This window comes from Netta rufina (genome assembly GCF_964035555.1).
Source record: "Netta rufina genome assembly, chromosome: 6".
NCBI lineage: Eukaryota > Metazoa > Chordata > Aves > Anseriformes > Anatidae > Netta > Netta rufina.
This window is the reverse complement of record NC_140129.1, coordinates 15,283,218-15,303,901: the sequence shown is the minus strand read 5'-3', so window position 1 is coordinate 15,303,901 and position 20,684 is coordinate 15,283,218. Positions and strand designations below refer to the sequence as shown.

Here is a 20,684-nt window from a genome sequence, read left to right as displayed (position 1 = left end):
AGCTTGTTCTTACTTAATATTCTCTTAATGAGAGAGAAAAAAAGATGCTGCTTTGGATGATGGGGAGAGAGACAAGGCTCTACATACCAATGTATCATTCCTGACAGTCAGTATCAGATCATGTTCAGTTCTTCACAGCCGTGAAACACTATGCTAAAATGTTCTAGGTGCTTACTTGGAAACAGCACAGACTGTGTAGACAATATGTTCTCAAATGGCATTCAGTTAACCTGGATCAAGGTTATAAATTGTGTTCACACAACAATTATCACAGTCATTTCACTTAGATAACTGCAACCCCAGAAAAATTTTCAGTTATGGCTCATGAACTAAGATGTTTGATGTAGGTTTGTTATTATTAACTAACAACTGGCAAATCAAAAGTCACTTTTGGACTTATTTGAGTCTAATACAATCTGTGATTGCCAAAATCTTTATTTTGGGTTATTTAAATAATTGTCTACAGCATAGTCCCAAGAAACCTGTGATAAAGAATTTTGTTCCATACAGTGCAGAACAAATAGCATTTCTAATAGCAAAGTACCATTTTTATGTTTCTTAACAAATGCAGCAAAACATCATACTTTGAATTGTTGGCTTTGGTATTTAAGGCAGATGTCAGCATCAGTTAGATGTCAGCATTAGCATTAATATGCAAAAATAGACTTTTTCAAACCATCCCTCTAAAGATAAACTGAGTAACACAGAGCCTTATTACATGGGCTGTAGGATTTCCTCTCATAGGCTGGCTAGGCATCTCTCTAAGCCTCCTGAGAGAACAAAACAGGGCCATCTAAACAAATATGAAATAAAATCAATGAATACAGTACAACTATGTATTTTTATAGGGAGAGGGAAAATAAATAAAATAAATTAGAAGAGATAGTAGGGAGTAAACTATAAAAACATCCCTCCTTAGTATATCATACCGTCTTCTGCTAATTTCTTCCATCTTTCTTTGTTTGCTTGAATGATCTGCATCAAGTTGTTCTTAAAGCTTGTTAGGTCTACAGTTGCTAGAGAATTTTCTGCGTGAGTCCCTCCATCACTTGCTGTAGTTTTAAAATTGTGTCGTCTTTGTGTTTCAGCATTGCTTACTGCTCCCAAACTATTCAGGCTGCAAAAGGGAAACACACACAAAAAATAATAAAAGTATGAATTAGGTACACAATAAGGTAGTTTTTAATAATACAGTAAGAGTTCATTTTAGTCAAATTCCTACAGGTAATCACTATATAGAAATAAGAGTGCTCAACAAAATATGCCTAAAAAGTAAGCCTAAGATACAAGACATTTCTGCAACTCATGAAGCTGTAACCTGGGAATGATTCTTATCAACCTTTCTCCATGAAAGCTGTGGAGTGGGGGTTGTGGAAATACGTTACTTTTAGGTTGTATCTTGAAAGAACGTTTATGTAACCATTTTGGAGCACCTTCTTTGCTATGTTTTTAATCAGTATCTTTGAGGGCTCACAGGAAAAACGTGATAGCTATTTGTTGACCCATTTGAAAAATGCAAGACATGACAATACATTGGCAGATAAATGAGTTTATCTTCAGCTAAAATTTCTCTTCAAGGTACAATGCTTTCAACTGTAGACAAAACAGAGTGTAGTACAGTGGCAATACAATCCAACCCTTCAAAATAATATGGAAAATTAAAATATCCAGAACTTTATTAAAATAAATAATAATTAAAAAATGGCATTAACCACCACTTACGGGCTACTACTGCAGCTACCTTACAAGTGTACAGGTCATTTGTATGTGAATATGCAGATACATGTAAAGGTAAAGAAAAAAAATATTTTTTTAGGATGTAAATTAATTCTGGATTAATTTTAATTTTAGAATGAAAATTTATTCTGGCTTTGCACAGGTAATCATATCACACCATACTATTTTATTTTGTAGACATCTTCTGTCATGGTGCAATAATCAAAAGCTTGATGGGAAAAAAAAAAAAACAAATAAACAACAACAACAACAACAAAACTGCATCTCATTAATAGTGTATTTAAATCACTCAAGTGGAATTTAAATTGATTCATTTTTACCTTCCGTGTATACGTGAAATAATACTAAAATGGGAATGTGAAGAAACAAAATGGCATCTTTATCAGGAAGTGCGGTGATAGAACAAGGTGTAATGGCTTTAGACTAAAAGAGGGTAGATTTAGATTAGATATAAGGAAGAAATTCTTTACTCAAATGGTACTGGAACAGGTTGCCCAGAGAAGTAGTGCCCCATGCCTCAAAGTGTTCAAGGCCAAGATGGATGAGGCCCTGGGCAGCCTGGTCTAGTGGGAGGTATCCTTGCCTGTAGCAAGGGGATTGGAACCAGCTGATCTTTAAGGTCCTTTCCAACACAAACCATTCAATGATTCTGTAACAAAATACTCAGAAAAAAAAAGTGCCTTCACCACTTCTACTTCCAAATGTCTCTCAGAAATCAAAGAACTGTTAATTAAAATTATACTGAAAAAGACTCAAGGATAACAGAACTAAGAACTTCATCTATTACAAAGATTATAGTCAAAGGAAAAATGTTATCAAAGATGCAGTAGAAAATAAACTTATATTTTAAGTGTGCATTCTAATCATTATTGTGTTTTTGCCTTTTATTATGCATGATCATCCACAGTCGATGGAGGAATAGCATACTGCAAATACAAGACAGCACCACATGGTGGCAATACTGGATAGCTATTTATGTTACTTTTCCAACTGTTAAAATAATTATAAAAATTCTAAGAAAGACATCATTATGTTAGTTATGTCAGTTCACAACAAAAACAGTGTATTCATACCCGGGTTATTATGTTAGTTATTTCAGTTCAAAAAAAAAAGGTATTCATACCTGGGTGTCCTAAATGCAGGACTTTCAGATTTTGATGCTTCCTCTATAAGAGGCATAACAATTTTCTCCATTGAGTCCGTAAGAAGAGAAAATGTTGGTTCTACTATGAAATCAATGAAACCTGAAGGAGAAGAAAATTTTCACAGCTCTCAAAACTAAAAATAAATTCTTGATATCAGGCTGATTTTCTGACTGTAGTCCTAACAATATAATAGATACCAGTTGTACAATCTTGAGGGGAAAAAAAGCAGAACTAAAAAAAAAAAAAAAAAAAAAAAGAATCTGTGTAGATATAACTAGACAATAGTAATTATAGCTTTTCATTCCTTTTTTTTTTTTTTTTTGTAAATTTTATGTACTGCATAACACGCCTACCATTTTGAAATGAATATTAATTATTGAATAGAAGGGAAGCACAGTTGAGCTGAGGGTCTAGAAGTCATACTGTCTCTTTTACCATTCAACACTTCTTGCCAAGGAGTTAATACTTCAAACTGCTGTTTATTATTCTGTGGAGGTAAAGTGTTATTTCACAGTGTGTAGGAGTGTTCTGTCAAATCAGTGAAGAGAACAAGTAACATCCCTAGGAGACAGCATTCATCCCACAGTTCTGAGATGTCAGCTCTGAACAATGTCTTTTACATTTTAAAGTGCTCATCAAGGTATGGAATGACACAGTGAGAGAATGAAGCATTATTCACCACTGAACACTTAAGAGGAAAAAAGTACAAAATAAAAAAATCTAAAACATGAGCTAGCAACGGATTTCCAGGAGTCTTCATACTCTAACCAGGCAACAGAACACAAAGGTGAGCAGCAGTGCTTCAGCCTAGGATCCATCTTCCTTTCTGCAGTAGGTGTGATGCTCAAGTGCATTGCCTTTCAAGTCTCAGTGAAATGGAATAGAGGACGTTCTAAGTAACAAGATCAGACAATACAACATGCTTCAACTCAAGGGTAAGACACCTTCATCTGTAGAATCTCTCCAACAGTTCTGTATCCACTCATAAAAAGTACAGCTGTTAGTAGGACATGCTGATCTATGCAGTATGCATCTAGGGTAGCTTCAGTGATCTTTACCAATTTTTATTACATTATTATTGCTGAAGGAAATAGGCGTAGAGAGACCCAAGACCTGTATTTCTGAAAATGGGAAGCTGAATTTTGCCTGCTGCTGACCAAAATGAAATTAGAATTGATGAGAACAGAACACAGTGGTCCTTGTCAGCCCAAGGAGGCTTGACCATGCCACACCAGATCTCTACAGTCCAGACATCTGATGTGTGAATTAGCTTTAGTTGAGATGCATCTTACATGTTACCAGGTTTTCAGATTGTAGGACAGATAGACCTTCAAGTTTTTAAGCAAGAGACAACCTGTTTGAGGATATTATCTACCAAACTCTGAAGTGTGTACAATAAAAACTGGGCTCATATCCAGTACTTTGCTAAATCCCTCTCCTATCCCTCCCTCACACCACATGTGTTGTAATAGGCCTATATTCTTTGGAGACCAGTATATTGTTGCTTTAAGGGCACATGAGTTCAGTGAACAAATTGGTACAAAAAATACTTTCTATATGATGGGATTTTGAACATTTAAGATTCAAAATGGGTGTAGGAAAGGTCCACGTGATTTTATATGCTCCTACACATAAAAGAAGAAGAAAAGCACAACTTGTCATTACCTATTTGGGATTGAGCTACCAAAGTAGACTTGCGGTCACAGAGTGGTGAAAACTGAAGACCTAAAGCAGCCTCCTTGTCTCCCTGCAAACAACAATGTTTAATGTTATAAGCACGTATTTAATATATGGACAGAGAGACAAATGAATCTGTTAGTATTTATATATTTATTTATTTATTTGTTTATATAACATTTATATATTTATTAATAATAACATTTAATATTTATATAACAGTATTTATATAAATACGGTTAGTATTTATTCAACAGATTACTTTCTTCACTTATATGCTTAAACAAAAACAAGCTGAAGGCAAAAAGAAAAAATCACTCTAGAATTTCAGGAAAAGTAAAAGTCAAAATTATAGCTTACATTTGACACTTTTTATATAAAGGAACTTATTGCAAGCAAGCTCTTATCAAGAGCAAGGCATCTGCCAATGAGATTTAACATTTGTCAGGGAAGAAAAATAAATTACTTTTTATATGAAGTCTGTCAGTATTCACTATTTAGTCCTGCTGATCTCAGATATAATGGGATCGGAGACATTTAGTGTGCATGTAATGGTACACCAAACATTAAATGTTTCCTTCTATTATATTGGTTTATTCAATGTGTAAAATTTCTTCAATGGATTCGCACAGATAAAGGGCATGATCTGACTAATTCATTCTCACTAGCATGCATTTCTCTACTGTTGAAGACAGAAAAAAGAAGCACAAGTTTAATTTCATTACTAATATGACTTGTGTAAACCTAGTTCTCTAAGTATTTGAACACCTTACACCTGAAAAGACTTTTTTTTTTTTGTCAAAACAGTCTAGACAGGGTAGTGTTATTACCATTTTACAGCATGGTAGGTCAATTGACCTGCAAAAGCTCAGAGTGTCCTGTTGCACAAAAAGCTGAGGAGACAGATCTTTCAAAGGAAGATATAATTTGTGTTGCTGAACAAACCTGGCTTCCAGAGGCACTGACATTATAGACCAAGGAAAACGGTCTTTCAAGTAAAATGGTTCTACATGTTAGTCATGGAGAGTGCTGTTTCATGATCATTCACTGAGCAGAGGTAAAAAATATACCATTTTTGCAAAGATCTTATCAGAAGTTGATGTATAAAGGGGGCAGTATCAACCTTCCTTAGTCTTTTTATCGTATATCACATTTCTAAACTTCTCTCAAATCTAGTTTAATAATAGCAATGAAACCACTTCAGACACAATAACAGATGTAACCCACAGATTGTGTTTCATGTGGAAATGGAGATTTTTATTACTATGGTAATGATAATAAATTTTACACCCAAGTGTTCATAACTTGCCTTTAGTGTATAAAAGAACACAGGTTCAGTTACTACTAAGAGCAGTGCTACTGGTTTCTCTATGTAAATGCAGGCAACAGATTGTGATTTAATATAAAATGGGCTAGTTCTAACAATTCCAGCCATTGTAAATAGAGGATTTCTAAAGCAATATTAATTTTGCAATCTTCTGTTAAACTAGATATTAAAAAAGAGAAAATTCCACACTGGTGAGGGATACATTTGATTTTTTTTTTTTGATGCTTTCAATTAAATTAATTAATACATAATCAATACTGAAGTGCCATATAAAACCAAGTCTATCATAAATAGACATAAAGGACACAGCATTGATATCTAAATTGATTACTAGAATCTCATGAGATTTAAAATCAAGATAAAGATCAACAGAGTGAAAAAAAAAATCTTTTCTCAGGTGCTGAACTCACTGGACAAATTTTCTTTTGCACTTTTGGATCTCTGCAGACTGAGAACCTAATGCTGTCAGAGCTGTGGTGCTTCTCTGAGTGACTTGAACTATATATTCCTTAGTTTTAAGTTTTTGAGATGGGTGGGTGTATTTCTATTTTAAACAAATAGCTCAGATTTTCCTTGGCATTATAACACACCTTCTGTAGTTGTTTTTAAACTCTAAAAGTTCTTTGGCATTTTCCTAGAATTTAACACTTGCACATATTTTAATTATGATTAACAGTTAACAAAGATTTTCGTCTAGGTGAATGTTTGGTTTTTTTTGCTAGGGCTCACTACTTTGAAAGCTGCCTGTTAATACATTGTTTTCTTGGTGGTAGTTAACAAGCTCTGCTGCTTTTTCCTGCAAGGCAGTGGAAGTAGTTGAATTGCTATTTTTAGAAAAAGTAATTTTTAGAAAAGAAGAGGAGGACTTAATGGATTTTGTATACATTTGGACTACTTCATCTTGGCTGACACAGATCTGGAAATCCCAGAGATTTCCACCACACGTGTTCAGATCAACAGAGCAGATGAGGTATAACCAAGCCAGAGCATATAGGAAGCAAGAGGCCTCCCATGTCTGCACTACATTTCTATATGTACAGTTACTTCATCACACTTTATATGTGTTGGAACTGCTCCACACATGCTGTTATTCTTAGCCATACCTATAAAGGGGGAATTCAATTCCTTGCATATTCCTCTACAGCCTAAGTGACTTTCACATTTTATACTGCTGAGCTGCAGAAATACACACTTGGTGACTTGATTCTACTGCTAAATGCTTTGAACAGTTTATTTGTGATCCAGTTACTTTGTCTAATGAGAGTATAGCTAAAACATTAGCTGATCCTATGCACTCAACAACCAGCGTAATGCTGTTTATTGCTAATGCTACATCCACTTGACTGAACACAATTGCCTCACTGTCCCATGGGCTCTGCTAGTCTGTCTCTCTGTGTCTGAAATGTTTTTACAGTTGGTCATTTCTGACCTTTTCAAGTAATATATATCTGTGGTAGTCTGCTCTTCCTTTTTCCTCTGAAGTTCAAAATCCTCATCATTTCCATTTACAGAAACAGACACAAACTCGTGACACTACTCAGTATTTCCACAAAATTTAGTCCATTCTTTGTTTAGATTAAGTCACCAGCTCTCCACTCTGTCTCCCCACTGCAAACCCCAGAGTCAAGGATGTCCTGATGCTCCCTATTGAGAATTTGTAAAAAGAACCACTAGCAACTAAGCAAGAACATTCTAGGGCAGATCAACCTAATAACCTCCTGGATACCGACTGACTGGTTAACTTACTGGCTTTTATTCTCTGATCCTTTTTTCCAGCGTGACCTGATTTGAAAATGTTAATATATAGCAAAATAATGACAATCAAGATGAGTGAGACATACACTGTTTCATTATCTCTATTAACCATTTTTAAAAGCTGTGCATAACTGTAGGAAGTGTGTAATGTCTAAACTGTATTTTGGTTACTTTAAAAATATGCATGGCCAAAATAGTCTTTACAGGGAAAACGTTCCCCCTTCAGAGAAAATTTTTTTCACCTGCTGAGGTGAGTCAGAAAATGGCAGCTGTGACACCAACACCTATTGTTTTTTTTTCTTTGAATTCAGTATCTCACAAAAAAAGACTGTAATAAGGGTGTGCCTTCATTTTTGTTTTTGGATATATCCTACAACATCATCTATATATCATCCAGGGTTAACTGGATGATTCCCTCTAACCTCTGGTTTTGGATCGGGCTGTTATGAAAGCAAAACCTACATAACAATGTGGTATATGCATGGCAATCAAAAGTAATTGGAGGGTTTTCTGAAATATCAAATGGAGATAGAGCTTTGCATTCTTCTTTGAACATGAATCTTTCTATTTCAAGTCCCTCACCCTACCCTATCAGCGCTTCTTTTTAACTCAAAGCATATATACATTTCTGTCTACAGAATGAAAACAGCTTGACAAGTTATATTATTATTGAAAGAAAAAAATGCTACAATACTTAAAATCCTGGCATCAGCTGAAACAGATACGGAGCTATAACAATTTCATCTTATTCACATAAAGTTGAATTAATGTCAGTAGTATGTATTAAGAGTAAGGAATATATACTACTGACTATGTTCGTCAATCACAACCAACAGCATCCTTGCTGGTAGATGTAAGAAAATACTTAATTGTGTAACAAGTCCTTCTTCAACTAGTTTATTTAAAGATTTTTAAAATGGCACCTGTCGAAAAAATTCTTCCATCAGGGCCATGGTCCACCGGTAGTGCAGTTCCCAGGATTTTGCTGGATGGCTTATGTCTGCTGCATGTAGAATCAAAGACATGGCTTTGGCTTTGTCTACCCTGTCAATTCAAGGACATGCTCCAATTATCTCAGAACAAAAACATCTACTTGAAGTCTTTTCTTGTACATGAGCTCATTTAAAGACTACAGATAATGAACAGAATGGAAAATGACCTACCCCTCTGCCTGCTGTAGAGTGTGTCGCATTGTTTTAATTTGTTGAAAATGACCCGACATATCTGTAGACAAGACCATCTCAATGACCAAGCTACGCAACTCCCTAAGAATAATTAAAAGCAAAATGACTGATTACAATTCATTTATTCTACATATGGAACATTTCTTTAAGCAGTACTTGTTGATTTATAACTTTCTAAACAGCATCATGGTTTTTATTACATTTATTTATAAATAAATAATTAACAACTTGACCATATATTGTAAAAGGATTGTGTAGAAGCAATGTACTTCAAAAATGTTCTCTATAAGCACTATTTCAGAGTCACACTGGTTCGGAATTCCTCTTTTCTAGTATATAAACTAAAATTAAAGTCATTTCTGTAACATATTATAAGCCACTCCTTCTTTTCCAAAAGTAAAGTACTCAAAAAAAGTCAGTCTCTAGGCTCACCAACACACAGGAGAATATATTGATATCTTTTGTTACTGCCCTCATATTAGTGCAAAGCATGCACAACACTAAATCTAGGAAGAAGACTGAAGAACCTCAAAAGACCAAGATGTATTAGATCTGAAATGTTATGAACGTTTCACCAATATATGAATATTATGTCAAACTACAACTCATCTCAGAAGTTCCTTAATGCCTATTACATGAGTTAAAACAAGTTCAGGATTTATAATTTATCTGTATCTTGTTATTAGGGCCAGAGATTTTGGCTTATCCATCAGTTTTCTCTTAAGTTAATATTAAAATAGTAAAATATGAATCATGTGAGAAAGCGTATTGTTTTTCATTGTATGTGAAAGTACATTTATTTTGCCAGTAATTATTACTAATTTGGAGAATTCTGCTTTTCTCAAGGTAGAAGGATTGTATGTAGACCTTGTAAGAGTCTTTTTTTTTTTTAAAAGAAACACATTTTAAAAGAGGTAAGTTGTAGTTTTCTTTAGGGTTGTTAGAATGTTTTTTTTTATAATAAGATATCAAGATGAGTCAAATTAATGGCATATTTAAGCTGATATCCCTGATTGTTTTTTTGTGTTATTCCTGACTTACTTTGATATAACTGGATAAAGACTCAACCCTCTCACTTCTACTCAAATGATAATATCCAGCCATAGCAACCTGAGTTTAGAAAATGACTTACCTTGTCTGACCTCATAATGAGAGACTAATTTGCATCCCAACCTTTTCTTCTCCACAATGCTTTGAAAGCGTACCCTTCAAACATAGCCAAATCCATTTAAAAAAAAAAAAATAAACTAAACTAAACTGCATGAAAACTAAGGGTGCAGCATTGTTAAACCCTGCTGTTTGCAAAACTGAAATAATTATCACTTCCATTCCTACGGAAGATTTTCCTATTAACTTTCCAAGTTCTGAAATGTCTTTCAGGAGTATTCAGTAATACATGTAAGCCCACTCCCATTACATAAGACACATACACAAACAAAATGCAGCTTCTGGTAGATTCACACTGTCATGGCAAGTGACAAACCCAAATTACTACATCTGTCACCTAAAGAAGAATAAAACAATTTAGCACTGTCCTTTTCACACACTACTGAAGATTTCAGGCCACCAAAACTGCTAAATAGCAAAGGAGAAGCTCTCCTACCTACAGTCTGCAATGATTTTTCTACCTGCACTCTCATCCATCTAATGATGGATGAGAGACGTACAGAGAGACAGAAAATACAGAACTGGTAGAGAAACATTTAACTAAAGTTTCACTAGATCCAAGGAGGCTCAGTGTACTACCATTGGACAGAGGATTACTCTTGGAATCAAACCATTCCTTAACTGTCTCCCAGCGAAAAAGACCCTCTCAACTTCCATATTGAAGGAGACCTCAGCCAATCTCAGACAGAACTCCTGTAGAGAAACCTCTGACTACTTCATTAAGCAGTCCACAGCTAAAGGTATTGTGATAATACAGTTAGCACTGCTCACACTACCACAGCAAAATCATGCATAGGTCTTACCACCTTTTGTTCTATGACAAGAAATGTAACTGTAACATTTATAACACATAGCAATTTTGGGGAGCTCACATTTTGAAGAATACTGCTTTTGTGTATTCAGTATCCATTTTTCTTAAGTAAATGGTTATCTCCTCTTCTATCATCTTTTCTTAATCTTTCCATAAACATATGTCCTACGTATATTTGTAAGTAGCAGATGAAATATTATGTGAAAAAATGCCATGAATAATGTTGCAATAACAAGAGACAAGGAGAAACACGTGAATTTCTCCATTAAGTAGTTATCCAATAAACAGAAACTAGTTTTACCTGGATTTGTTCATGACAAAGACAGTTAGTCAGTTGGGCACACTAGATCATAGAGTTAAAACTGCAGAAACAGGATAGGATGAGAACTGAAGACCTAAGGCTCATTTTGCAAGTTAGAGCAATCCTGCTTTCCTCAGGCAGAAGACTCCCAAGAACAGTTGTGAAATAGAAGATGTTCATTATGCAATTTTTTGGTCTTTTTAATATAACCATTTATAATATCAATGTATATTCATGACTAGAAAGGTTTGGGACTTTAATACTGCCTGTCCATTTGTAATCATTGACATAACGTACAGGGTGCTAAAACACCATGCACCCAATAAATTAAAGGAGAAAGTGGGAGAAAAAAGGATACCTCTTTAGTTCCTGGGAGGGCTAAGTGATAGAAAAAAACTAATATGAAAAACTGGAACATATTTTCAGAATTGAGAAAAGAGTGAGAAATGACTATGAATGTCACATGCATTATCCACAAAGGGCATCCTCATTAGGATGCTGGCAGTGTTTCCCTGTTCATACCCAAATTCTGTGTTTTAAACTTAATTGAAGCTGACAGTTTATTAGTTCATTTATCTTAAAGTTAACATGCAGAAAAAAAGTGTAATACTATAAAGTCATTCCTAGTCATTTTGCTTCATCTTGTTGAAATAATTAGCAGAACTACAGTTTAAATAAGCAGAGGAATTAATTACAAAAAAAAAAAAAAAAAAGAATTCACTGCAACTCAAAAAACAGATCTGACAGTGGTCAAGGAATTAATTAGTGCCAGGAAGTACATTAAAAAGTTAAACAAATTATCATTTTAATTTACTGCCAATATGATTCAGTGCAAATTTCAAAACTGTTAGTCTAGTAGCTTAGTCACCGTCCTTGGGGGTGTTTAAGGAAAAGTTGGACATGGTTCTTAGGGACATGGTTTAGTGGGTGATATTGGTGGTAGAGGTACGGCTGGAACAGATGATCTTGGAGGTCTTTCCAACCTTAATGATTCTATAAATTTCAATGTAGATCCAAGAAGATCACTTTCTAAATAATTAGAAATTGAGGAGCTTTTTTCATTGTACCAACAAACAATTGTATCTGATGACAGGGTAATGGAAATATTTTTGAAAATTAGAAATAAATACCAAGAAATCATGATTTCCATGACTAACCATCTAAAGCATCAGACTTCTACAGACTGCACATGTTCTCAGACTGGCACTTTGGAAGTTACAGGTTTCATTGAAAGTATAGATCCTAAATATCCGTCTAAGTAACAAAACATGGAACCGTGTGTCTAAGTGTAGTTGCTTGAGATTATTAATCAGGTTTCATAAATTTCTTCTAAATTGTACTGAATAGCCCCACAAGTTGGACCAGAAATTCTACTCTCTATTGATTTCAAACCCACCAACTTCAAACTGGCTGAATATAATAGTGTGCGGCCACTTTAATCCATCAAAATTCCCAAAGCTAAAACAAAATCCGCCAGTAAGTTCAAACTGGCTTACAGTGAGAAGAGATTGAAAAGCATTTAGTCTGTGATTGAGTAACTTCTAAAGAAACATGGTATAGCATCACATGTTCAAAAAACATGGAGAAAAGAAATGCAATAGAAGAGGAAATGGTCCAGAAAACAGGTCCCAGCAGATCAAGATTCTTTCTAATGTTAACATTGAAAATCTGGCTGTATTATTGCAGAAGTTCACAATTTACTTCCAGAGATCTTACTCCAGAACTAAATTTACAATACAAACTTTATGATAACTAAATCCAAATGAGTATCCTCTGAGAAGAAATCCTTTATGAGAATGAAAAAGTGTATGTTTCTCCTTTCACTTTTTACTAAATTAAAATATTAAAAGTTCTTTAATATTAAGCACATTGGAGCACCTAGAGAAAATAATGAACTGAAAACCAAAAGGATCAGCTGACTTATATTCAATAATGTCTTTGTTTAGGGATGTACTGATCACATAGATAAGTAAAATCATGTAGTTCTACCACGTAAGTCCTTTATCTGTAAATATATACTATGCCAAAATTTGTTGTGATATTGATGTATTCTTATAATTGTAGAGTTTTGTAAAAATATAAATGAAGTAAAGTATAGCTGTTATTTATGGTTATTTATGTTATGTTATTTATGGTGGCATCATTCACTGCGGCAGAACCTCTTGGAAGCAGAACATCTCTATCTGGATTCACAGTCCACCTATTTAAAAGTTATTTTTAGGATCTCTAAATGATAATAGCTATGTCTACAGAAACACACAGAAGATTCATGTTTAAGGGCTATATGTAGTATTCTATGCTATGCAAACATGCCTCTTCTAATATCTAAGAAAAACCTCTAACACCTGCTCATTTTTTTCTTACATATCTTGGTATTTGTGCAATATCAGTTATGATCCTTGCTCTTTCAGCTAGTGAAATTTCCTTCAGGAAGTACATTAAGATAAAGAAAAAAAAAAAGAAAAAAAAAAAAGTAAGAATTCCGTAGTGCTTGGGACTATAACTCATTTTTTAATGCTTAACCAAGATATGACTATGCTGTGCTACATTACACAACAGAAATTGCATAGGCAGTAGTGATCAGACTGGCAGTAGAGTGTGACTCTGCAATGGGGTTTTAACCCAGACAAAGATAACCTACCTCAAGAGGGGCAGCTCTGAGGTTTTCCTGAAGAACTATCTTATCAGAGACTGTCCGCACAGTCCAGCACTGTGCCTCATAAAAGCACAACCTCAGTATTGGCATCTTCCAAACAGTACTTCTTTACACCACAGCAGATTTCTCTAATCTCTAAATATCCATTACTTCCTCCAGAGCCAAGAATTTTTCCTGTAATTTGAACTCTTAAAATAGACTCTATAGAGAAGGCCTGGAGTTTTTATTATTTTTAAACATTGGAATTATGTCTGAATGTCAGAAGATGACTTACCTCCAGTCATCTTTGGTTAAATTTGCCAGAATGTTCATCTCTTCTTCTTGCATGAGTCTATAAGCAGCACTTACATGATGATTTTCAAGAACAGAACGATCATTGTACAATATTGCAACATCTGACCTAGTGTTAAAAGACAGGAAAAAGGAAAAAAAAGACATGATTTTCAACAGCATCCCAATGATAGCACTGGAGAAGGTAGGACATTATTCTCTATGAGAATTATTGAGTATATAGACATATATATGTATATATATAATAAACAATGTTTATTTTTTCTATCAAATACTGATAAGTTTTCCATACTAAATGTATAACAATTTATCATTATTACCATCATATGTATTGTTTGTGGGAAAGTCATAGTTTTAGATGGATAACGTTCTATTTATCTAATAAAACTGTGACAAAAAAAATAAATACTGTGAGGCAAGCCTAGAGCTTCTTGACAGTAGACTGGATCATAAAGCAACAGAAATGCTCTAATTAGGCTACTCATAAAAACTCTTTGGCAATACAACCATTTAAAATTAAATACATTCACAAGAGAGGTTCTACAAATAGAATGGATATTAGGAAGTTACCACCTCTGTTCTGAGAATGAAGTGCTTTGGCTCATGCTGCTCAAAATCAGAAAGAGCTGTAAACATTAAAATGTTTTAAAACTTCAAATTCACATGTTATAAAAGGATGCCATATTTTGTCAGAAAAACAGCCCAAACTTAAGCCTCATAACAAAGACATAGCAGAAATGCAAAGCCGAATTTTTGATTGCATATAAATGCTTTCTAAAGCCAGACTGTTACCTTAAAAGTTAGCACCATCAACCATATCCTTTCCCTCCTAATTAGAACCTAACTTAAAATACCAAAATTACATATAGATTCTTCAGGAATTTTAATGTGGTACAGATTTATCATATTTCAGATTTAAATAATTCTTGGGGAACCTGTTGTCTCAAGACCTTTACCCAACTTGTTAGGCCTCTTTGGGTCTCCCTTCTCTGCTATACATCTCTTCTGATAAAACTGTCCCCAAGTACCTCTGTTTGGTCAACTGAACAGTCTGTAGCAGAAGAGAGGTGCATTGATTTAGCAGTGCAGCTATGATGATACAATAAGGTTCAATAATAGTATATATTTGGTGTAACCACCCACATGTATGATAAGATACGAGGAAATCTGAAAAAAATAAAATAGGACTAGAAAGTTTACTTAGAAAGAACAAACCATATCCTACCTAAATAAAGAATATGTTTATGTCCATAATTCATGAGAAGAATAATGATTTGCCAATCACATACATTTCTGAAACACACTTTGGCCCACTTAGCTAATTATGTCAAATTTTAATCAGTTTTGGTATTTTATATGACTATGACAGCCATTTCCTCAGGATTTTGCAGGCAAAAGAAACCTGGAATCATGTCATGGGATGTCACATCAGGGCCAATTTTACTAAGAGCAAAGAATGAGCTCCATGACAAAACAAATACCTGCTTATAAGTATATCCAAGTAAAAGTCAAAAGCATAATTCATTCTTCCACTTTTGCAATACTTCAGAACAAAATATTAAAGACAAAAATAGAAAAGTAAAATAAACTTGGAACTACAAAATGAAGTTTATTTTTAGCAAGACTATGCTGAGGAAGAAAAGAATTATGCCTTTATTTTAGCTGAAGATCTATAATTTTTGATTTATTGAAGAGCATATCCCAGGGCCTAAGTATGTTCTGGATTTAATTTAACCTTAAGCCTTGGGCTCACCTGTATAGGTGAGTGCAAGGATACTTCTGTTCAAAGTAGTAATACTTCTTGATAATAGAGATGTTTCATTAGAATATGCCAGTTTTACTGTATTTATTTATTTATTTACTTTGAAGAGCATGTGAAGTGGATAGCAACTGAGGATACTGAAAACAAAGTACAGTCTAGAGTGTGAAAACAAAAAACAATAAGACACTTAGTACTAAGGTTAGTATCAGGCATACCACTTATCACCCACTAAAGGACTGGTCAGTGATTTTTCTTTGATAGGCTGAAAATACTTTAAGTTATATGCTGTTGTTCTGGACCAGAGGATATGAAATGCTATGCCTACATCAGAATGCAGTTAGTCTGACTTTCAAACTGGATTTCTTTATCATAACTACTGCAGATCCTGTTATAACATGCTAGGAGAGGACCCTTGGTATTGATTTATAAAGCTGTGCTTGAAGTTTTCTCCCTGAATGTTCAATTCATAAAACCAGGAATGGCCTAGCTACCTCATGGCAGTATCAGTAACAGGAATGAAACAGTTCAGATGAATCAACAGCAAACTCCAGACATGATACGTTAGGGACCACTTTGCTTACCTTGTCTGAATATGAAAATTATTTGTGGTCCCAGTATGTTCATAATCATGGATGGCAGCTGCAAATATCATTGCTAAAATTTCCAGTTCTGTGAGCCAGTGCTAGTAAATGAAAAACAAATCTTAGTCATAATTTCTATAACAGCCTAATTCAGATAAATGCAGTACTGGAAGCATTTTGCACTACCTTCAACTAAATTAAACTTCACCCTTTTCTGATTTCAGTTGACTATAGATTCATAACACCTAAGTATTATGTAATAAAATAAGTCCTTGTGCTTATTAGGATTTATCTAAGACCAAGTTAAATACTTTATGATCACAAGCAAAGTAAATATTGGCAGCCAAAATACTTAAGAAGTTATTAAGAAAATTACATGGTATATTTTGCAGCTGTTTTGAGTAGCAAGAATCTAATCTACTAGACACTATCTGGCATTTGCTGAATTATGGTAAATTCATCTAAAAACTTGATACAAAATTAAGGTTATAATTTATCTTTTAGTGAAAAATATATAAAGTTCACCATACTTTTCTAGGTAACACATCAGTATTAACTATTTTTCACCTGTACTGTAGTACAGAAATTAGGCCCATGGGAGATTTTTCCAGTTCTAAATTATATTGTATTTTGTGTTATCATATCATTCAGCTAACTAGAAATGTAAAAATGTGGTGCACAAAGCTGGTATACAGTTTCACAGAACAAAAGGCAAGAAGGATCACCTTCTATACAAAATAACACAGACCCTAGATTTTTATGCGCTTTTATACAACTTCCTCATTGAGAATGTCCTTTATAGATCTTGTGAAATCATCTTTGTTATTTTATCTTTCAAGTTCTATTTTATTACTGAGAAATGAAGCTCAAGGAGAAAATGTACTCCATTTAAAAATGGGGGTAGAAACATCTAATATGGGGGTAGAAAATCAAAATTAACCCTGCAATCATAGGACTGATTAAGTCAAATGCCAGTTAGGATATTTTCACATATATTTCAGACTTTTTTCAGTGTAGAAGTAAGCTTCTGTACTATAAGATCTAAGAATGATCTTCATCCTTATGCACCCATTTCAGCACATATATGTATATGAATACATATGAAATGTATAAGATGCCAGAAGTTGTATTATTTCTTCAAAGAAAAATATCAAAATTCCTAAGTTGCGTGAGAACAATGAAATAGGTCATTCAGTGACCAAATAAGATAGCTGAAGAACAAGTAGTGCTGGCTGTTGGTGAAGCTGTATAGATTTAAAAAGGTCACAATGGAGGAATGAGAATGTACTGTAAGCAATTCTAAAAATGGAAATGATGACCTTCATAGTATTGTGTGTCATAAGAAATTGGGCCATGACTGCTCCTGGCTTTCACAATCTTTTCAACATACCAAACAGAATAGAAACCCAGAAATTATTAGTAACTGAATCTAAACATAAACATTTTCTTTCAGATGCCTTCTCAAAGCTTTTTTTTTTTTTTTTTTTTTTTTAAGTTGCTAGATAATTCATTTATAAGTCGAGTGCTTCTTAAAAACAGTATCTATAGATTATACAGAATATTCATACCATATTATATGAAGGCAAGTATTCTAGACACTGTAGCAGTACAGTTAAAATTCAGATTAGTATTAAAATCTGCAATCAGAGAACTATTTAGCTAAAGAATTCCCAAGAAAGCAGGAGAAAGCTCTTAGGGAGAAAATTAAGAATTGTTTCTTCAAAGAGAGAGGGAAAAGCAGTTCTCTTGTATCTGGAAGTCTGACAGCCTACAAAGAGATGGAATCTACTTCCCTCCTGGAAGATACTGTGTGATGCAGGTGTAACAACTCTTGGAAAAGATCTCTTCTATTGAGAAATGTTTTACAGTACTATAAATTTCTTGTAACTAAATAGATGCATTTCAACTTTTCATGAACTCTGGTTCAAACTATTTTTTTTTAAACAACAGTGGATTAAAAAATGAGTAAGAACAGGAGTCTGACAATACACTTGTTGACAGTAAAGACATTTTTTTCCTTTCATTTGAGCAATACAGGTACGTGGGAGGAGAAAAGGGATGGTGGGAAGATGATCGATGACTCAAAAGTTCTTTACAAGATGTATTCCCTGAGACTTGGATTCTTGAATCTTTATAAAGATGAAGACTTCATAAATGCTAGCTTGAGATGTATATTTTAGTTGTATCATCTGGGATTTAAAATCTTGGGGAGTTTAATAGATTGTCTGCCATCTGTGATATCTAACTTTCTAACACACATCTGAAGTGTCTGAATCTTTTTTCTTAAGATAGACAGCCAATATCTTCTGGAAAATATAATGAACATTTTATTTCTTTAAATGAGACTCTGAAAATGTGTTATTCTTCACTGAAATCTTTTTACAGGCTTGTGGAAAAGGATAAGTTCTGAACAGACAAGAATTTTGGCAAATGCCAAAATATGGCTGTATTCCAGGTGCCCATAAAAGATACAAAATGTATGACCTCCTCAAGAGGAGTCATAAAAAGGATTTTCTTCAACCTTTTTCTAACATTTGCTTCTGTATGTCTTTCAGAACTCAACAAGCATGACAGCAATTCTTTGCAAGATTTGGGAGTCAGTACCAGTTCTGAAAAGATACAGTAAAAGCACAAGAATTTCAAATCACACACCAGTTTGCAAAACTCACAGAAATTTGTTATACGATAGCATCAAACTGATGTATCATCCAAATCCAATAATTTGTTAGATGATATAGCAGAATTTAAAAAGCTACTGCAAGTAGCAATAAAAAAGCTACTGCAAGCCAATGCAGTAATCTGAAAAAAAAATAGTTTGAGAAGCCAACTTCAAATCGTTACTGAGTAGGGTTCAGTAAGGGTGTAATCAACTGGGCAACAGGAAAGAAAGGGGAAAAAAAGTGTTAAGCAGAACATTTGTGCATGATACTGATGACTTCTCAGACTGCAAATGACATTTGGGACAGAAATACTTTGCAAGCTGCAGAATCACTAGGCCTTCTTTCAAACACTGATTTCTATAAACATTTCTTCTGCCTGGCAAATTGCATCTGTTTGAAGGCACTCTTGACTAAGTGTCGTCCTAGTTAGATAACTTTCCAAGAACTTTCCAATATCGTAATTCAGCAATTCAAATGTGAATATTTAAAAACTGCCCTAATTTTATAGGAATATCTTGTACAGGCACTGCAAGATTAATGATCTTTTACAGCACAGTAACAGCAAAGTTTATACTTTCCTAAAAATATTTGTCTAAATCACATCAAAGTGCAGTTACAAGGTTAAGTTGCCAATTGGAGAGGCCTTTCTCATTCTCATGTGCACCTGGTAAAATAGCAGATACTCAAACACAAAACAGATTCCTTCATTCAGCGTTCAGAGACACCTGAAGTGTGTTGCAAAGTTGTTTAGTCAATGGATAAACATCCCAAATTGAGTGGGATAGCTCATAAAATTCAAACCTTGTCCTGGCATCACAAAGAAAATCTGGGATGCTACTGCCTTTTTTGAAGGGGGTAGGAACACAGGCCAAGGGGATGTTTACAATGGGGATGTTTATAATCTCTGAAGAACAAAGGGATTTTTCTCCCTTTTAAGCTGTTTATCCTGCAACAGAGACTTGTCTCACATGACTTCATGCTTGCACTTGACCTCACAGTAGAAGACAAGTCTAGGATAAGAACCATGATTCCTTCAAGATTTTTTATTAAAATATGTTTTCTGTAGGTGAACATCTTATACAACTGTAGTTTGGAGTCAGAGAGTTGTCCAGCGTATTCTTCAGTCTCATATAGAAGTCTTTCTAATGGAAATTTTTCAATGTTGAAGAGAATCTTGGCTGGTGAAGACTACAGATTTCACTCTATAAGTAGCACTTGTATTAATATGTAGTTTAGAAGTAAAAAGCTTCCGTTATGCTATAGAATTCTTGCAATGCCTAGGGATTTCTTGCCTCTGCTGAAGCCAATGGCAAAGCTTTCAGTGAGAAAAGGCTGAACATAAGTGAATGATTTTCATTTATTGTCTATATGTTGGAGCACAAACACTCAAACTCAGCCTGAAAATTTTTATTTTTATATCTAATGGAATTGTTTTGTGGCTCTGCAAATAGAAATCAAATGCTATCACTTTCCACTTTCTTTTTGTTTTTGTTTTGCTTTGTTGTTGTTTTTGTTTGTTTGTTTGTTTTTAAGAAAAAATGGTTAAATCCATAGTGAAGACAAATCATCAAAAGAACATAACAGAAATGTCCATTTTCTTTCAGTCAATATTTACTTTTGTTGAGCAAAC

At 34.1% G+C, this 20,684-nt stretch overlaps 1 protein-coding gene across 1 annotated transcript in view; it reads right to left on the bottom strand.

Annotated features, from left to right (window-relative positions):
* The window catches only part of PDE1A (phosphodiesterase 1A), a gene marked incomplete at its 3' end in the record, with an annotated part of 51,399 nt that overhangs the window by 16,732 nt on the left and 13,983 nt on the right, over positions 1–20,684 (bottom strand). The window contains exons 6-12 of the mRNA XM_084288914.1: positions 16,395–16,495; positions 14,035–14,160; positions 8,805–8,906; positions 8,565–8,685; positions 4,548–4,629; positions 2,861–2,981; positions 930–1,117 (exon numbers count right to left, since the gene is read on the bottom strand). Coding sequence (XP_084145040.1) covers positions 930–1,117; positions 2,861–2,981; positions 4,548–4,629; positions 8,565–8,685; positions 8,805–8,906; positions 14,035–14,160; positions 16,395–16,495 — 841 coding nt within the window. The remainder of the gene's footprint in view (positions 1–929; positions 1,118–2,860; positions 2,982–4,547; positions 4,630–8,564; positions 8,686–8,804; positions 8,907–14,034; positions 14,161–16,394; positions 16,496–20,684) is intronic.